Source organism: Aspergillus luchuensis, chromosome 3, assembly GCF_016861625.1.
Source record: "Aspergillus luchuensis IFO 4308 DNA, chromosome 3, nearly complete sequence".
Classification (NCBI taxonomy): domain Eukaryota; kingdom Fungi; phylum Ascomycota; class Eurotiomycetes; order Eurotiales; family Aspergillaceae; genus Aspergillus; species Aspergillus luchuensis.
This window is the reverse complement of record NC_054851.1, coordinates 3,882,584-3,901,504: the sequence shown is the minus strand read 5'-3', so window position 1 is coordinate 3,901,504 and position 18,921 is coordinate 3,882,584. Positions and strand designations below refer to the sequence as shown.

The 18,921-nt window shown below is 50.3% G+C and overlaps 8 protein-coding genes across 8 annotated transcripts; 5 read left to right on the top strand and 3 right to left on the bottom strand.

Moving 5' to 3' along the window:
- Positions 1 to 196: 196 nt before the first annotated feature.
- Positions 197 to 940, top strand: AKAW2_31307A (alpha/beta hydrolase; the record flags this gene model as incomplete). The annotated part of the gene is made up of 1 exon (XM_041687918.1): positions 197 to 940. The coding sequence occupies one exon, from the start codon at positions 197 to 199 to the stop codon at positions 938 to 940; it is 744 nt and encodes a 247-aa protein (XP_041541754.1).
- Positions 941 to 1,642: 702 nt separating this feature from the next.
- On the top strand, positions 1,643 to 2,677 carry AKAW2_31306A (threonine ammonia-lyase; the record flags this gene model as incomplete). Its single annotated transcript, XM_041687917.1, has 1 exon — positions 1,643 to 2,677. One exon carries the CDS (start codon positions 1,643 to 1,645, stop codon positions 2,675 to 2,677), a length of 1,035 nt encoding a protein of 344 aa, XP_041541753.1.
- Positions 2,678 to 3,735: 1,058 nt separating this feature from the next.
- AKAW2_31305A (uncharacterized protein) lies at positions 3,736 to 4,869 on the top strand (the record flags this gene model as incomplete). Its single annotated transcript, XM_041687916.1, has 1 exon — positions 3,736 to 4,869. One exon carries the CDS (start codon positions 3,736 to 3,738, stop codon positions 4,867 to 4,869), a length of 1,134 nt encoding a protein of 377 aa, XP_041541752.1.
- A 499-nt stretch (positions 4,870 to 5,368) lies between these two features.
- Positions 5,369 to 7,208, bottom strand: AKAW2_31304S (gamma-glutamyltransferase family protein; the record flags this gene model as incomplete). The annotated part of the gene is made up of 4 exons (XM_041687915.1): positions 5,369 to 6,601; positions 6,658 to 7,007; positions 7,065 to 7,083; positions 7,137 to 7,208. The coding sequence occupies 4 exons, from the start codon at positions 7,206 to 7,208 to the stop codon at positions 5,369 to 5,371; spliced, it is 1,674 nt and encodes a 557-aa protein (XP_041541751.1).
- A 1,715-nt stretch (positions 7,209 to 8,923) lies between these two features.
- Positions 8,924 to 10,807, top strand: AKAW2_31302A (Zn(II)2Cys6 transcription factor domain-containing protein; the record flags this gene model as incomplete). Its single annotated transcript, XM_041687914.1, has 6 exons — positions 8,924 to 9,051; positions 9,113 to 9,280; positions 9,384 to 9,574; positions 9,630 to 9,916; positions 9,974 to 10,092; positions 10,147 to 10,807. 6 exons carry the CDS (start codon positions 8,924 to 8,926, stop codon positions 10,805 to 10,807), a joined length of 1,554 nt encoding a protein of 517 aa, XP_041541750.1.
- A 63-nt stretch (positions 10,808 to 10,870) lies between these two features.
- On the bottom strand, positions 10,871 to 12,077 carry AKAW2_31303S (uncharacterized protein; the record flags this gene model as incomplete). Its single annotated transcript, XM_041687912.1, has 5 exons — positions 10,871 to 11,434; positions 11,543 to 11,596; positions 11,643 to 11,682; positions 11,744 to 11,917; positions 12,001 to 12,077. 5 exons carry the CDS (start codon positions 12,075 to 12,077, stop codon positions 10,871 to 10,873), a joined length of 909 nt encoding a protein of 302 aa, XP_041541749.1.
- A 2,579-nt stretch (positions 12,078 to 14,656) lies between these two features.
- On the bottom strand, positions 14,657 to 16,025 carry AKAW2_31301S (uncharacterized protein; the record flags this gene model as incomplete). The annotated part of the gene is made up of 2 exons (XM_041687911.1): positions 14,657 to 15,501; positions 15,563 to 16,025. 2 exons carry the CDS (start codon positions 16,023 to 16,025, stop codon positions 14,657 to 14,659), a joined length of 1,308 nt encoding a protein of 435 aa, XP_041541748.1.
- Positions 16,026 to 17,248: 1,223 nt separating this feature from the next.
- On the top strand, positions 17,249 to 18,824 carry AKAW2_31300A (uncharacterized protein; the record flags this gene model as incomplete). Its single annotated transcript, XM_041687910.1, has 2 exons — positions 17,249 to 17,385; positions 17,474 to 18,824. The coding sequence occupies 2 exons, from the start codon at positions 17,249 to 17,251 to the stop codon at positions 18,822 to 18,824; spliced, it is 1,488 nt and encodes a 495-aa protein (XP_041541747.1).
- Positions 18,825 to 18,921: the final 97 nt, after the last annotated feature.

The following is an 18,921-nucleotide window of genomic DNA, read 5'->3' as shown; positions in this document are numbered from 1 at the left end:
GTTTATTTCCGCCAGCAAGTTACAAGTTACCGGTACCATTGGGCGGGCCCATACGACTGAGACCGCATGGCCTCTAGCTTCACCAAACGTACATAAAAAAGGTTGTATGGAGCCAGGTTTGGACGCAGGTTGCCTCATTCTGTCATCACCTCGCTTTTTCCTCAGCTACAACAAGACGCTATAGCAAACTCTCTTCATGGCTGTATCAACAACAATTATCTTCATCCCTGGTGCGTGGCACAACCCTCATTGTTTCGCCAAAGTGACTCAACGGCTGGAAGCCGACGGTTACAACACAGACGTCGTTCACTTGCCCTCTGTTGGTCCTAACAAGCCACATTCCGATTTCTTGGAAGATGTCCTTCAGATCAGGGAACAGATCGAGAGTGCTGTCAAAGCTGGCCAACGAGTGGTGGTCGTGATGCACTCGTACGGTGGGCTTCCAGGCTGCGAGGCAATTCGTGGCTTAGACTGGGCATCTCGACAGCGCCAGGGTCAACCAGGGGGTGTCGTTCATCTCTTCTTTTGCTGTTCGTTTATCGTTCCGGAGGGGAAATCATTGATTAGTTCTTTTGGCGGCGATGATCTCCCTTGGTTCCAAGTCTCGGACGATGGATTGCTTGTGACACCGGCTACCCCCAGAGAAACATTCTACAACGACATGAATGAAGTTGATGCAAAAAGGGCTGTCGAAGCACTAAAACCGCATAGTTACCAGACTTTTCATAGCAACATTACCTTCGCGGCTTGGAAGCATGTTCCGTCCACGTACCTCTATTGTTTGAGGGACGAGGCCATCCCACTCTCAGTGCAGAAAACGATGGTGGAGGAGGTTGCTAAAGGGATCCAGATTCAAACTCACCTTGTGGATGCATCTCACAGTCCTTTTTATACAGCGCCAGACCATGTGGCAGTTGCCATCAAGGCCGCTACTCAGTGATCCTAGATTATGTTGAGAGGGTACGATGACTACAATCCGAGATGTTCTGGATAGACATGTCTCTGGAATTGAAAGGTGCGGTATGCAGAATCCTACATCCGGCTCAAAAATGGCCGCTATACCAAGTCACAACTAGAAATTGAGAGTGGTAGATATAATCTCTCTGTAGAGGAGACCAGCTATACAGTCACTTCCCTAAAAGTAGGAATCAAATACTCGGAAGCTACAAGGATCTCAAGCAGAAACCTTAAAACAATACAAGAAAGGCGTCTTCTATATCTATTGCTAGGGAGCGCTCGGTGCAGGTTGAGTACAACCCAGGGGACAACAAAACAACCTGCACGGGTCTGCAGGCCCCTTTCCGCACTGCAAACCACCGCGATCCACACACACATTCTGCGGGCTACCATACAGGCTCTACGAAGACAGCCCGCAGTCCGTGCAACTTCACGTGCCTATGCTCTACCTGTAGATTTACCGCTTTCTGTAGTTGGACCCCGCGTACGAGCGCCACCGCCAGATTTCAACTGTCCTATCCGGGGATGTCGTGGATATCAGGGATGTACTAGACTTAAATATCCTAATGCACTTAGAAATTAAATTATATTAAATGTCACCTCCCATTGATAAAGCTAAGTCCTTCGCACCGCAGACAGGGACCAGGAAGGGGTGACTCACAGCGGTGGAGTATTTTATCAATTAATGGCATCCCTTGGCCGTCCCTCAAACAACCCGACATCATCTTCACCTAATCCAATCTGGACATCATCCATCATGCAAATTTCACTTCAGGAGATTGCGGCTAACGCCATTCAAGCCAGGAGACGCATTCGCCATCACATCTACAAAACCCCTCTAATACCAGCCAGACGAATCGGTCATGATCAGGACGCAAAGGTTCTGTTTAAAGCAGAAAATTTTCAACTAACAGGGTCTTTCAAAATACGAGGGGCACTTTCTAAACTGTCGTCCCCATCAGCACAGGGGCCTCTGATCACAGCATCGTCAGGTAACCACGGCATCGGTGCCAGTTTTGCCGCCAGAGTGCTCGCAAAGAACCTTACCGTCGTCCTTCCCGAGACAGTGGTGCAGACAAAGTTGGAAAATATTAAGTCGTTCGGTGTCGACGTGATCCTGCATGGTGCGGAGACCGGTCTGGCTGAACGGCACGCGCAGCAGCTTGCTTCGTCGGGTTCCTACACTTATATCTCGCCGTACAACGACGCTGAAGTGATTGCCGGACAAGGAACAATCGGACTTGAAATCCTTGAGCAGCTGGACGAAATAGATAACATCTTCATTTCCATGGGCGGTGGTGGGCTTCTCAGCGGTGTCGGATCTGTTCTCAAATCTTTCTCCCCCAAGACGAAGATATATGGAGTCTCCGCCAGCAATTCCAAAGCGTTGGCAGCCTCTCTAATGGCTGGTCATGTCGTTGAAACGGATCATTTCCCTACCCTGGCCGAGGCTGTGGCCGGCGGTATTGACCAAAACACGATAACGCTTCCTCTCGCAAACGCGGTCGTGGACTACGTTATTGAGTGCAACGAAGCAGAGATCCTGAGATTCGTGAAGGCTCTTGCTGCTCAGGAGAACATTATCGTCGAGGGCTCTGCGGCGCTTGCTCTTGCAGGATTCAATAAAGTCGCTGAGAAATTGACCGGCCAAACCAGTGTCATCCTTCTATGTGGTGGGAACGTTGATCATGATTATATCCCGAAGGTAGTATGTAGCTAGCATTTGAATGGATTTGGTAAATGATGAAATCGACGAACCCCCTCACCCTTCCTCCCTACCCCCTTTTATTTTTATCACAAGCGTACTTCATTGGACGGATTCTGGAACAGCCAACAGACGTACTCAGCTCAAGCCCAACCTCATTCACTCCAGTACATGTCTTCCGCGACGACACATGCGCTAGTCAGGAAACAACACATATAGATTTGCAGTTTGCTGACTGCGCCATGTATAAATTTGCGTCACCTAAAGAAATCAAAAGATGACCCGTATGATGCATCCCACTTCAGCCGCGGCTGACAGCAGCTGACAGCAGCAATGTTACCGTCTGTTTCTGCAGAACACGATCGAGGTCAACTTTGTCCAAATGTAAGCTGGGTTCAATACTCTAGAGTCGCGCCTGGTGTGGAGAAGAAATGGGTGTCCAATGGGGCCCGTATTGTGTGATGGGACAATTTTATGGGCTGGTTCGATTTCTAACCATTGGGGTAACAAAGGTAAAGCAGCTGTTCGTCACGAGAGGCGAAATTCGTTTTCACTGGAGACACTGGCCGACTTCCAGCAGAGGTGCCTGATGTAGGGGGTGCGGGTGCGGGTGCGGGTGCGGGTGCGGAAAAGGCGCAGTACGTCAGAGAGTCCGTGGCAACCCTAGTCCGAGCCAAGTCTACAATGACCCGTCTGATTGGGGTTAGATCGCAGGAGGTCTCCCCTGTGCCACGGGCCGTAAGTGAATTAGACTACATTCACTTATGAGACCACTTGTTTTTGCCACACTGTCCCCGTCCCCTTCCCCACCTCTCCTTGGTTACTGTCCCGTGCATCTCCCATTTTCTTTATTACCGGTCAACCTGCGGCCGCACGCAACCGTTATCACCGCCACTAGAAGGATAATGGCCCCGTTGTACGGAGATAACCTTTTCCCGGAGTTAGACATGGACCTAGTTGGGAACTTGATCCGCGGTTTAAACATCCTCGCGTGTTATAAAGTGTTGGTGACGCAGGTCAGTCTAGTTCATTCAGTGAATTGGACCGGACGACAGTAAGAAATCATAGAACGAATGCCAACACTTCCGGTCAGAATGTCGACTCACAAAGCCCTGGTGCTCCACGCCCGGGACCAGCCACTCATCCTTGAAACTGTCCCCCAGCCCATCTCATCAACCGGTGACGCGATTGTTCGCATCCTCGCTGCCGATATCGTACCCTACATGGGAGACGTGATTAGCAACAAGCGTCCTTACCCGCTCTCCGTGCCCATGACACCGGGGAACACCGCCATTGGCCGAATACACGAAGTTGGACCGGATGCCGTGGACCTAACACCTGGCCAGCTCGTCTTCTGCGACATCACCATTCGCGCCCGAGATAACCCGGCCGTCTCTATCCTCTATGGTGTCCATGGCGGCGGATATCCCGCAGCACAGAAACTCATGGACGGCGTCTGGCGTAACGCGACGTACGCTGAGTACGCGCGATTCCCGTTAGAGAATCTGTACCGCCTGGATGAAGCGCTTCTTCTTGGGCCACTAGGATACAGCATTAATGATCTCTGTCTCTTGCCAGTGTGCCTTGTTCCGTTTGGCGGTCTTTCGGAGGTCGGCTTGAAGCCTGGCGAGGTAGTGATCGTGGCTCCCGCAACAGGGCGGTACGGCGGCGCCGCTGTGAACATTGCCCTGGCAATGGGCGCGACGGTGATCGCTGGTGGGCGGAACCAGACCATGTTAGAGAAGCTTAAGAGCATTCATGTTACAAATCGACTAAGAACGGTCCGGATCACCGGGGATACCGCCGCTGATACAGAATTGTTCCGTACAGCAACTGGGAAGCCGGATGGAGCAGACGTGTATCTGGATCTTTCGCCACCAGCAGTTCAGGGGTCATCGCTCCTAGCATCTGGCATTCGATCATTGCGTGCCTTCGGTCGATGCGTTGTTATGGGAGGCAATTCGGGAAATCTCGACTTCCCTTACCTCGAGATCATGTTCAAGAGTATTCGAATCCAGGGGCGGTTTATGTACGATCGCCAGCATGTGCAGCAGATGATCCAGATGGTCGAGTCGGGATTGCTTCCTCTTGGCAGCAAGTCTGGTGTCTCTCAGACGAAGGTGTTTGGGCTTGAAGAGATCCAACAGGCGTTGGAGTCCGCTGCTAAGCTGAGCGGTTGGGGTGAGCATGTGGTGCTCAAGCCGTAGAGTATGCAAAGCCTCACACCAGCCGGAGACTCTATGTGCTATCTCCGTGGAGTGGATGGGCAGAATCCCGGGCTCAGCTCGCAAGGCAGCTGGGTAGTTGCATGGGTAGTCTCATGTGGACGACACTTTGAAATCAATTCCCATTCCATATATGCCGGCTGGATTTCATCCGCTAAAATGTTGGTTGAAATGTTCCGTACTCCCTACACCATATAGAGACCAGACAGCGCAGCCTCCAGCTGGGACCACAGACGGCGGTTACCGATCCGACTTCCAAAGGTTCTCATTCATTCCATAGAACCCAATCTCTAAACATGCTTTCCCAAAGAGCATCGAAGCAATTGAGGAGGATAGAAGAGGATGCAACTATATATCTCCAAAGCGGTTGGGCAGGATGTTTACTCCCAACGAACACGGGTTCTATGCATAGCGTCATCTGAGACTACAAGCGAGCACCTATCATACAACAATGTGTTGTACTAGGCTCTGACAGAAAGGTCTACGCCGGCAGGGCCATGCCATCAGCCCTGAAGTCACTTCCACCTTCAAGAACCGTCTGCCCACCCTCACCATGAACAGCCCGTATGACCTGTCCTCGACCAAAAACCTCTCTATCCCACCCGTGCATCATGCGAACAACATGGCCTCGCCTTCTAAGCTCTTCCACAACCAACATATCTACCCCCTCTTCTATGTAAACCGTTCTGTCATACACGCTCGCCGACCCAAAATGGCCCATAGGCCCAATACAGACCCTTGGGGCATCGAGTGCCTTCTGGGCATCCATCCCGAAAACGAGCATATTGATCAATAATTGCACATGTCCCTGGGGTTGCATGAATCCACCCATAATCCCGAACACCGTATGTAACGATCCATCGTCTGGGTTCGTAGCTATGGCCGGTATAATCGTGTGATACGGCCTCTTGCCAGGAGCAAGTACGTTAGGGTGTCCCGGCACTAAGGTAAAATTGGCGCCACGGCTCTGAAGCGTGAACCCGCAACCACGCGGGATAATGCCGGTTCCAAAACCGTGATAGTTGCTGTTTACCACGGATGCGGCGTTGCCATCTTTGTCTACGACGGCGAAGTACACTGTATCGCACGAGTTGAAGGCGGGACTGCCGTGCGTCATGGTATCTGAAGCCTGGGTCGGACTGAAATGCCGGGCTCGTTCCGCTATATAGGCTTCGGACAAGAGTTCAGGTGTTTTAGAGAAGGTCGGATCCCCTATCCACCACGTCCCATCGGCAAAGGCGATGCGGAAGATTTCTATAAGTGCATGGATGTAGTCTGCGGAGTTGTGGCGGAGGCTCGCGAAGGAAGCTAATTGCTCGGTGCGTTCTAACTCCTCCAACAATTTCAGGGCCATGAGAGCAACGAGACCTTGGCCGTTCGGTGGGTGCTCCCAGACATCGACATTTCCATTAAACTGAACGCGAACCGGGTCGGTCTCTGCGGTACCCATATGGACATGATAGACCAAGTCTGCGTGGGAGAGGAGCCCACCACGATCTTCCACTGCCTTGACAATAGCATCCGCGACTGCGCCTCGGTAGAAGCCATCCTTTCCCTGCGTAGCAAGTGTACGGAATGTCCGTGCAAGGCTTGGGTTTGTCATAATTTCTCCGGCCAAGGGGGCGCGAACTCCGTCCTTCGCTCTGGTGTCGGGTTTGAGAAGTTCGCGGAAATTGGATGACGCCTCTCGCAGTGACTGCTCGTTCTCCTGCCACTGTAAACCGTCAGCTTCACCAGAGCAGTATTAATCCTGGGAAGGAACCACCTTACCAATCTCGCAGAGATCTCAGAAACTGGAAATCCGTCCTCGGCAAGAGAGACGGCAGGCTCTAACACCTCCGCCAGTGAAAGCTTCCCGCTACCAAACCATCCCAAAGTGTCTACCCATCCAGCCGCTGCCCCCGGTGTCGTGACAGCCAATACGCTGTTAAGCGGAATATTACCACTTTGGCCAGGTGAAATCTCCAGATTTCTCCGCGCAATATCAAGCGTGAGATTCATGGGACTACGGCCAGACCCGTTCAGTCCGCGTACTTTACCGGTCTTGCTTTCGTAGAAGAGACAGAACATGTCGCCGCCAATACCGGTTGACCCTGGCTCGGTAACATTTAAAGCAGCCGCTTACGGTGGAAATGTCAATGAGCATAAATGGATAAGCGGTTGTAGCTTACACGAACCTACTGCTATAGCTGCATCCTGGTCGACTGTCATTCGCCGTTGTGCTCGCCCTGGGATTATGGAGGACTAACCGCTGCATTCCCGCCCTTCGCCAGAATGGCCTGTCCTGCACTCGCTGCCAGCGGCTGCGAGCATGCTATCATGCCAGCCACACTGTAGACAGCGCTCCTCCGACCAAGGAAGGGGCTAAAAGGGTTTTCTGGAAGGGAAAAGCCATACTCAATGAGATCGGAACAAGAAAGGATAGCAGATTTGTCAGTGAGTAGGTCTCTATGAGTGTTCTGGAGAGTCGTGCCATCGTAGGACTTAACAGGTTTCTCGTGGACTCGACATATATGTTGTAGTAGCGCTACAGGAGGTTGAAGTAAACGTCACCGGAATTGGTGCTGTCCTCCCCGGCAAGGACCAGCCAAGGCCCACAACGACGGCTGCAAGGCCCACATGGCAACGGAGTACCGGAGTTAAGGAGCGGAGGGGGAAATACAGTAAAACATGGTTATAAGCAATTATATGAGACACACCACCGAATTGCTTATATCGAGGTCTTGCTAATATTGAATATTCTATCTAAAATATAATTTTATTGCGTATCTACCCTTTTTTTTTTTTAATAGAATATTATTTTCCTGATATGCTAGCGAATATAAAAATATTAAATCAATATAAAATTATACATGAGGACTTCGTCGATCTTGAATTGCCACTTACCAAGACACCCACCCAGCATCTTATAGACGATTTCACGTGGGTCCATAGGCTCGGTGATACCAGCAGGGAGGGGATAGTGTGCTGTAAAGGTATCCTTCTCGTCCTGGTCAATGAGAAACCCGGTGGCGACTGGAAACGCGTGCTAGAAATGTCCGAAATGCAGTTTCTGAGCTAGCTCTGTGGATCGGAAGTGAACCAGGTAGAAGCGTACGGGACTTCTCAGCAGCAGCAAGATCATTAGTAATTAGTAAAGCGAAAGAGGTCCAGGGCGAGAATGTCCATACATCTGACCTCCAGGCATTATAATTCCGGCAAATTTCCTGACTCTGCTGCTGCCACCATCACAGCCCACGAGATAGCGAGTTCGGTCTGTACGCGTTGCGGCAGTGCCATCAATGAACGTAGCTGTGGCTCCATCGTGTGTTTCAACATGGTTCGTGTATGTCCATCCAACTTTAGAGGTCACATTCGCTCGGGTAGAAATAATCCCCTTAAGCCAAGCCTCAAAAATAATCTGCGAGCACCGTTGGCCCGGCTCAGCGGGTTGTGTCCCGTCATTATGTGCCTTTATGTACGGTCGAGGCGGGATAGAGAGTTTTGTGGGAGACGGCAGATTAAACGGGAGTTTCACCGCGGAGGTTCCGAAAGGCCCTTGAAGCTGGGGCTGACGGGATGGCTGTTCCGGTGTAGTTTGACTCCTGTACGCCTAGTACACCCGGACAATATCTGATTAAGCTGCGCAGAGATACTAAGTTGGCCAGATTTGCGATATCTGTAAGGGACAGTGATGTGCGTCGGAATTAAAAACTCGAACTGCTTAAAACCGGCTCAGGTGGGAGCCAGGTGGTAATCAGCGGGTGAGACGAACCCACTCCCGGTACGGCCGGTGGAATGACATAAAATCTACACATACCCGCAGTCCTGCAGTTGTAACGGCACCTAAATAATTATTGGGATAAGGACGGTAAGGGAGAATATAGTAAGCCACGAGCATAATCATGTGACTGACAGCCTTGGCGTTAGTCCAAAGCGTATTTTACCCTGGGTCACGTTTTGAGTTGTGGCCCCCCGACCCCCCCCCGCCCCCGGCCCGGAATTGGCACTTCCACTACTTTATCTAAGCAGCGTCCCCGAAATCACAGTCGCTAACATGTCGTCGTCCCACCGAGAAAATGGAGCCGAACAAGAACAGGGCAGAGCTGCGCTGGTCTGTCTGACCTGCAAGTCAGGCAAGCGACAGTGCGATAAGCGACTTCCAATCTGTTCTCGATGCGGAAAGTACGTTTGACGTCCGATTGACACCTTAGTACTGAATACTTAACTTTGACCTATCCTGTAGACTAGACAAGCCATGCGAATACCCAACGGCCTCGCAACCGGGACCTGTTGCTCAGCCGATCCAATCAGGGTCATTCATGGAGAGGCTCTGGCCTGATGCATGTTTCCGGTGTAGGGTGCATAAACGTGGATGTGACCGCATCATTCCAAAGTGCTCCCGCTGTCTGAGGTACGTATAGACTGCTGGGAATTACCGGGCCGCCCCGGGGGGGGGCGGGGGCAAGGGGGGCATAATTGGACCGCCAAATTGTATTGACGAGGAATATCTTTAGAATAGGATCCAGCTGTACATACCGAGCGACGAACCCGCGGCCCACGGTCGTTGTCCCTGGTGATACTGAAGCAGGCACCTATAGAGCCCAACTAAGGATGGATTCCGCTCCATTGGCACAGACAGAACTAGGAGTGGCGTTCGAACCTCCTGTGAGGTGTCGCTCCTATATGTTGCACTTAATACAATTCTGTGGGTCATGTTGCAGAGCCCCATTTAAATACACTAACTACTCACCACCCGAAAGTTCTCACCTCTATAGCTTTACCCTCGGATACAGTGGTGGCTTACAGTCTGGCACATCATCTCCGTTCTCAATGGATGCAACACGCTATGTCCGATCCCTGTCTATTCCATGCCACACTGTTCAGTGCATCCGCATCGATTGACATGCTGCAAGACCAGCAGCATAGCGCACGAACGCTGTACCACCACACCTGGGCTATCCGCTTGATCAACGAACGGTTAGCACAAACAGAGCCAGTCCTAGACTATGGAACTCTGGGAGCGGTAGTACCCTTGCTATATTACAACGTGGGTACACGTCCTATAGGATACAGTATGCAGATAGATAGTACTAACGACTCAAAGATGCTTGCACTTGACCGAGATTCCGCGGTTGCGCACCAGAAAGGCCTGGTGAAGATGCTTCTTGCGACGCCCCAATCCTTTCGAGCCGACATAGGACCCCTGATTGCCATTGTCAAGATGTACGTGGCCATTATTCCTTCCTGAGCTGATTAATTTGTTGCTCATCCTTCTAGTGCCATGCTCTCGTTCGCCTGCATATATGACGTGCTCCCTGTCTGGGACTGCTTATCCTCTGAATCAGTTCGCCCGAACACCATCCTTCGGAATGTCGTGTCGAGGGCCACCTTGGGCAACGATGAGTCGTCTTTCGAGAAAGAGACTGCAGATGCAATATTGGACGTGTACGAAGCCATATCACGGCTTGATTATATAGTCCACGGCGAACGCGGTAGTATTTCTGCTGAAGTTGAGCGTGCGCTCTCTTCCGCAACCACGAAGTCTTGGACTGGTAGGCCCGAATCTAGCCTCCCCCTTACTCCGCCAGAGACGCTTAATGTATGCTGCCAAATCTGCTGCGAATTGTTCTGGAAAGTGCTTCTACGATCATCGCACTCTCAACGAGCACCAGACATGGCTGGAGACCATGCAGTCCGGCAGCTTCTAAAATACCTGTCGCAAATAGAGCCGTTATACTGGATCCGCAACGCTCCGGAAGTGTTCACATGGGCTGCCTTTACCGGCGCGGCTGCGTCGGAGCACCAAGATACGTGCGTTGCTTTCATCAGCAAAGCGGGAACCATATTGACAGCCATCGACGACGGAGAACTGACTCTTATACGGCAAGGGTGGAGGTATTTCCGCCTGCTAAAAGGTCTTGCTGGAGATGATAACTAGCTTGCTGTTTTGGGAGACGGTTGCTACGGATCGACTGGTGAACGAAATGGTGTATGAATTCGCCTATTCATACCCTCGACTTCTAAGGGCCTTCATCGTCCACTCCCAGAGATCCTCCGCCATCTTCGGGTCTGATCCCACTTTACTAGGCGCAGACACCTTTCCAATTGGCAGCAGATATGCTCCATTGTCGCACTCTAGCCGTAGCTTCGGCGACACGGCGGCGAAAAGAATATTCGCTGCCCCCTTCCGTGGACCAGGCGCACCCAGCTCAACAAGAGGCTTTATCAGCCGATAGAGCGGAGTTGACGAGATCGGCCCTGCGGATAGGTTCCTAATAATTGTCACATCCGTGCTTCGAATGGTTGGACAGGGAAAAGCAACGTACGTCTTTACCGTTCCCGGATGCAAGGACAATGTAAGAATGTTTGGATACCTCTTCGCCAATGCTTTCGAATGCAGAACGTTGGCAAGCTTCGAGTGGCCATATCGGGCCCAGACAGAGAAATTATCCTTCATGTTCATGTCTGATAATATTATGCCCTCCTTAGGTGCGAGTTTGGCGTGCCCGTCGCTAGATACATTCACAATACGCACGCTTCCCTTTTCGGTCATTTCTGCTGTCTTCTGGAGTATCGGGATCAGCAATTTTGTGAACAGGAAATGGCCGATATAGTTCACCTAACTGCGCTTAGCTATAGGTCCAACGAAGCTGGTATATAAGGCTGTACCTACCCCTATCTGCATCTCAAACCCCTCCGTTGTCTCCTCGTATGGAACGCACATAACCTGGAACGAGTAAGCCATGCCTGAGGAGGAGAAGAACCTTACACACGCCAGCATTATTCACAAGTAAATGAAGACATGACTCCTGCCTACACCATCTATTATCAGAAACAGGATTCACACATGTCAAAAGTCGCTAATACAACTCACTGAGCAAACATCTTTGCTGCCTCCCGCACATTATTCAAATCGGCTAATTCCAACATCAGAAACCGCAAATCTGCATCTGGGCACTCAGAAAGGATATCCCGCTCTGCAGCCTTGAACTTCGTGCCTGACCGACTGGCAATATACACCCGGGCGCCATGTTTCGCAAGTTCGATGCTGGTGCCGAAGCCGCTGTCAGAGATTGAAGAAATGAGAGCTGGACGAGAAAGAAATTAATCGAGTTAGGGGAAGTGGCATACAGTCCTGTGTGTCCACCCGTTACGATGGCGACTTTCCCAGTGAGATCGGGGATGAAATCATGCGAAGTATTACTCATTGCTTGAACCCGGGGAAGGACAGTGCTGCGTTGTGTCTCGCTCACGCTGCGGGTTGTTCTGCCCTTTTATCTTACAATAATACTTCGACCAGGCAGCTGCAGATGCTTGTCTCGAATACTGGTATAGATGTGCCAGTCTTCGAGGGCAACGGAGGCAAATGACGAGGTGCGGGTGCGGGTGCGGCCGCATGTCACATGCGGGTGTGGGTCGATTATCTGTGCGCTGGAGGATTTTACTCACGGTTACCCCATACCGGGAACGGAGGGTATGGATACAATCGCCTTGATAGGTTGCTCGGTGTAACGTTATGGTTTGGTCCTGTCCATGTTTAAGGCGAGCCTGATGTGGTCTTGATGAAATATGTTGAGACATCAAGTCGTCCCTGCTGCTTTGTAGCCAACGGTATATCGTTTTGGTCTACTTAGTTCTGACCAAATATACTATTAGTGGCATTTGTTTCAACTTCCCGGAGGTTTAGCAATGTAGTGCTGCAGAATCGAAACTCTTCTCATCCCTTCCTATCTGGCCCTTCTTGATTCCACGGCTCAGATTGGGCAATAAATGATTATTGTTACATAGCTGGTACAGGCCACATGCCGCGGCGGTCTCAATTCTAATCTCTACGGGCGTCTTCTGGGTTGAGAAGGTATATAGGTATATAGGCCTCGTCCTGAGTATCCCAACCTTCAACGAGACCTAAACCCAATGATGGACGACAAATTTGCTTGTTTATGCTAAAGCTTCACCACAACATGCCCACCCCAAACCGCTCAGCTTCCCAGCCGCCTCTCATGCCTCTTAGAACCCCTCCGGCCCGAAGTCCGCAGTCTGAATGACGCCGAACTTCTTGACTAGAGGAATTAATTCAGACTAGACCGCCCGGAACTTCCGTAACGCATGTCAGATGCCAGCAGTGACGATACATGGGCCACCAGTGGCGAAAGATCGAGGCACATCTGGTCCATCCGGCTTTCCAGCCGCTACACAGAATAGCTCGATCCCATCGCCGATGATTAGTGAGTCGGACGCCCCTTAGCTGAGGTTACCAATGCCTAGCCGGACGTCCAGAAATGGCAACAATACATGGAAGCCAAAGACGAGTATTGAGGGGTTGCAGATCTCACCACAACTATAGCGGTATCTGACATATTCCTGCCATCTTCTATAGACCGGTTTCCAACTACTCTCAAAAATATTACAATCATCAAACGTATATTGCTTTACTCAGAGAGTACCCTAGGAGGCATGTGGAGAGGCGCTGGGTCTGCAGACTGAAGGAGAAGGTGGAGAATATCCCGAGCACCTTCCCCAGTACGTGAAAGCTCCAACAACTAACACAATAGCTGAAAATACTTAGGAAGTTCAGGTAGAAGTGCGCTTAACCCTGACCACGCGTATCCAGATATGTGCATCCTCCATACTATGTCTAAAGCTGACCCCCGCATAAACCCACTAGAAGCACTTCTTCAACCACTGCGTCTGCGAGTTACAGTATCCCAATAGTCCAGTTAGACCCCATTCAACACCGATACCACTCTGTCTGTACCCACCAAACGGCGCCGTCGGCGAAGCATCAAAATGTGAGTTCACCCAGACCACATCAGACTCCTATTGGTCTGCAATACGGGTAGCGCGCTCAAAGTCCTTGCTCCAAACGGAGGCACCCAAGCCTCTTTCCAGTGCATTAGCCTTTTTGACCACGTCCTCCTCATCAGACCACTTCATAACGGGGAGGATAGGGGCGAACGCTTCCTCTTGAACCACACGCGAGGTGTCGAGCGGGTTGTCGATGATGGTACACCACAACTCTCGGTTGGTAAATCAAGGCTTGCACTACTGACAACAGGTCACACTCTCCCAGCAGTGGCTGACTGGGCACACACTGATCCGACTCTATTGGCATAAGGACGAACAATCCAACATCACTCGATGAGGCTATATGCATGCTGAAATTATAGCATTATCCAATAGGAATCGTGAGTGAATGCCAGTGGGTTTTATACCCATCCCTCTTTTTTGGTTCCACAAAATGGAATCGACTCCTTTACAGGCTCACGCCATTTCAGCTTGGTGTCGTGCGGCGGTTCTTCGAGCCATATACTGCCTGCGTCTTAGCCACACCTCCGAGAAGTTAGTACTCAACCGTGGTGGGAAAGCGATCACTACTATGATCATCGCACGGAGTAGAATTCCTACGCTCCTTGAACCGAGTCATTGATCTTGTCCCAAAATGCCTCTCTCACTCTCTCTTTGTTTTTTGTTTTTTTTTTTTTTTTTTTTTTTTTTTTTTTGTCTTGTTGTTGTTATTGTTTTCTTGTAGGCTTCTTCACCGACACCCTCGCTTTATCTATAATACTTCGAATACCTCATAACAGTTGATCTAATGACATGTTCTGGGTAACCCCCATTGCTCCTGTGTAGTATCTGTGACGATTAGGGTAGAACAAAACAGGACTGTGCTATTTTAAGGAGTTACGTCGGCTAAAATATTACCAAAAAGATCTAACTGACTATCTATTTAGGTCAATGAATACGACAGCGTTCTTTAATGCCGAACCCATTCAACGCTCATCCTGTCTTACAACAACCCAGTCATATGTATGAAGCGCTGCAGCAGCACCCACACAAAGACCAAAATAAAACAAGCGATGGTAATAATCCCGAGACGAAGGGCTAAAGCGTCTTTAGCCAGTTTGTCTCGAGCCCAGCCGGAAACGGCTCCACTAAAGGATGTCCATTTGTTACCCAGACGCAACCAGCCTCGTTCAGTCTCCGACTGGACCTCTTCAGCTCTGAATATCTGTTCCATTGACTCTTCTAACAGATGGCCCATCATAAGCTTATTTTCCCTATCATCCTCGACTGTCTTGGCTCTCAGCCTCTCCTCCCGACGACTCAACAGTTCGCGCTCTGCCTCAATGTTTCTGAGCTGACAAGCTAGATTTTCTTCCAGAACATTCTTGTTGAACTCGAGGATTTGGATCTTATCCTGCAGATCATGATGGAGATTCTCAAGCTGTGAAGTGCGTGGGGTATCTCCAAGAGTTTCAGTCAACTGCTTAGCGATCCCAACAAGATCGCAAACCCCGCGTGCAGTCGTCGGAAGTCGATGTACAGCAGTATGACGCACTTTCACTACTTTCGACAGGATCGACTCAATTTTAAGGTCTGTTGGACGAAGAGCATCTTCTGGGATCTCGGTCGTCCATCGGAAAGGAGGTCTCGTCCACTTGGTCAGTTCAACAGCTGCAGCACAGTCCCATCCGTTCCTTTCAAGATAATTAGGGAGCCACTTCTTCATAAAGTCGAATATGCACTCCTCTAGGACTTGCTGCACATTGGTCAAGATCCGATGTTGGGCATGATAGGGCAGGTACAATGGGAAAAGTGAGGCTGTAGGTCTCTCTGGGATCAATGTTTCATCTGCGAATTCCACGTTATTAATGAACCGAAAAGGACATCTCACCATCTACACGTTTCATACCTGAATCATTGTCCTGCTCAACCTTCACCTCTCGGGTGAAATCAACATCTGCTGGTCCAGGGGCTGGAACTGGAACGGCGTCCACTCGCTCGTCTTCCCCTTCGCTCCCGTGTTCTTCGTACGATTGTGAAACCACCTCGAGCACTTCTTCATTTGAGCGAGACGCTTCCTGTTCAAGCACTGCATTCATCGTCTGCCGTACGGGACACGGGTCAAAGAGACCAGGAAAATATGCTTCAGCCTTGGCCTTCGAACCGAAAAGGCCTTTCTCTAGAAGAAGCTTGGCAATCGACACTACCCTAGTGAGATGGTAACCTGGAATCAGCCTTCTCAAGGAGCTCTCATGCATTTCCAAGCGTGTGCGGATAGTCTTCGTTTTTCGTATGCTTGCATTCGCACCGCTGAAGATGGCCCTGCAGGCAAGAAAGATCTGCCGTTGCTCATATGTTGAAGCTGCTGGCATGACTGGGCTGATGTAATAGGGGCTGATGTGATATGATAGGGCGGGCAGTAATGGGAGGAAAGAAGTATGTTGTAACGATTCTACCGAAGAATAGAACCGAAGAATAGAATACCTAGAGCTGAAAGAATCCGTAGACTGCAGAGAAGAGGCTTTTCAGGCCGGTCACTGGTACGATAATTAACCAGGCTTGTTGCTTCACTATATATTGGACACCCATCTGCAAAGTCTCGTCATTGCTTCTCTCCAGCGCCTATGTGTGGCTGGGGAAGTGGCTGTGCCGGACGAGCCCAAAGGGAACCCTAACAAGGCTGTCTACCATACGAAAAGGCGTTAGCGGTATTCTAGACATCGCTGGTCACAATCGTTAAATTGATTGGACGTCAAGATATTATTCCTTTGCCGCCGCAGCAGGCAGATGCAAGTTGGCGCAGGCGCCTAGCAGGGGTGTCCGGCGGGGTATGTGTACAGCCTCGGGCAAGCTTCCCGGGCAAAGTCTCATAACGGCATCAGTACGTTGGCTACCACAGCCAGCAATATTTGGGGTGAGCTTGCGTCCTTAGCAGATCCAACAGATATCGGGCAACATGATCTGGGTTGCTGGTTAGTGCTGAGCCATCCAACAGCTATCATGGTAACACCTAGATGCTATGCTTCCTGTACTCCACCTAAGCGCTTGGTTATCTGCTAGTCGCTCATATCGATAGGCTCTCAGCTTCTGAGAGTATTTTTTGGAGTCCCTCGAGACACTGTCATCCAATACCCCACCGGCAGAAAGCACGCAAGGCTGAATCTGTTCCAGTTGCCCCAAAATGGAAATACAACACCACCAACAATTTCGTTGTATAGCTCACAGGGTGCTACTGTAGGCAATAGTATCAGCTGGCGCTTCGCAGTTTCATGCTTGGCTCTTGAGCCAAAGATGTATTCCATGCTGCCGCTCTTACAGGCTGCCTCGTTCCAGCACTATAGAACCCCGCAACTATTTTGCATGCCAACACACACCAACATGTCTCAAGCATCGTAGCCTTGCATGCATCGATGGAGTATGACGTGTCAGTTGCGTCTAGAGGCTAGATTCATCCCCGCGGTGGCACCCAAATCCCGGGGCTGTTTATTACCGCGTTGGATCCCAGATATGAAGGCGTCCTCCCAGACTTTCAGACACCACCACCATTGGGGGTCAGCACACTCCCGACACAAGTGTTACCGTGAATAAAAGAAAGATGTTAGAGAAAAAGGCAAGATCTACCACAGTCATGGCGGAGGAGCCTATACCGCCCGCAACTGAGGATGACATGGCCGAGCAACCGGTGGACATAGTTATCCCGGAGCTCGAAGAATATGCGCAGGTTGCTGAGTGGTAAGGGCAATCCCTTTATCCTTCTCCCCATTATTCGCTCTCTGCACATATCGAATGCTTTCTGGTGATTGCTTATGATGAATCATAGTCCCTATACGACTCCAATTATTACTCTTAGGGTTTGCGGCAGCTTCTACAAGATTCCACAGCATTACCTTAAACCCTTCGATAGTTTGCTATGTGATCCCGATTATATGCACCCAGGTTATCCCCACAACGAATGCTATCATCGCGAGCTGTACATTGACCCGCAAAGTGCCCATACCTTTGTCCATTACCTGTACACTGGACAGTATGAGACACTTACAACCCCATTTTATGTCGAGTCAGCAGATGACATTCCTTCAATAATCAACACTCGCGATAAAGAGGAGTTCGAGCGCGCAGTCTACGTATATCAGGCTGCCGTTAAGTACGAGATCCCGGGGCTACTAAGCATGGCGCAGCACTTTATGGCCCGATTTACCGAGAGATTGTCAATAGACGATATTCTACGTACCATACAATGTGTGTACGGCAGCCTTCTCGATGAACATTCTGGACACACGTGGCTTGAGGATTTTGTTCGAGACCAGTTGGATGTGGCATTCAAAAACACGGATGGAAAGTTGCGTCAAATTATCAGGGACTATGGAATTGGAAATAGTGGAAGCTTCGATAATTTCGTTGTTGATGAGGTCTTGGCACTCTACGAAAGGGAGCAAGACAGGATGAAGATCTTGGGCAATCCAAGGGGAGGTCATGAGCCTGTGCCTGATCCTATACTTGAGTCTGACTGTGAGCCTGAGCCTGCTTTTGAGCCTGAGCCTGCGTATGAGCCTACGCCTGCGTATGAGCCTGTGCCCAAGCCTGAGCCTGAGCCTGAGCCTGAGCTTGAGCCTGAGCCTGATCTTGAGCTTCCGTGTGACCAAGCATGTGATCATGAGCCAATATTCGAACCCATTGAAGATGAGCCAAGAAAACCTTCAACTCCAGAACCGGAGCCAGAGCAAGCAGAGCCCACTCCTGAGCCTGAATTTATAGCTCCTGGAATACCCTTTCACCCTCTCTATTCGGACTGGGACGAACTCGGATACAAAGAGAGGAAGAAACGGGAGAAAGCTTTGATCAAAATGGGACATCTCATCCCCAGGAAAGATTTCGAACTCCCTCTTCCGGAGTGTAAACCTCATGCTTCAGGACCCACATCTGAGGATGGTTGGGGAAGTGTATGGCCGTCGGCCTCTTCCATAAAAAAGAAGAAAAAGAAGAAGCAAGAGACATCATCCCTTAACTGGGAATCTTCTACCCCGGGTAAGGATTTCGGATCACCTATCCCAACTGATGAATGTCCTCCTCAAGAGATTGAACCTGAGCTCGTGCCCGAGCCCGAACCCATTCCCAAGTCCAGCTCATCTACTGGGTCCTGGGAGATGCCAAACTCCAGCTACAATGGATAGGCGGAAAGAAGATAATTTACCTCTTGTCAATTGAGGATTAATGGGAAAAATGGAAGGAGAGAGGTAGTAATTGGGAAATTGAAGTCTTGTTCAGTTA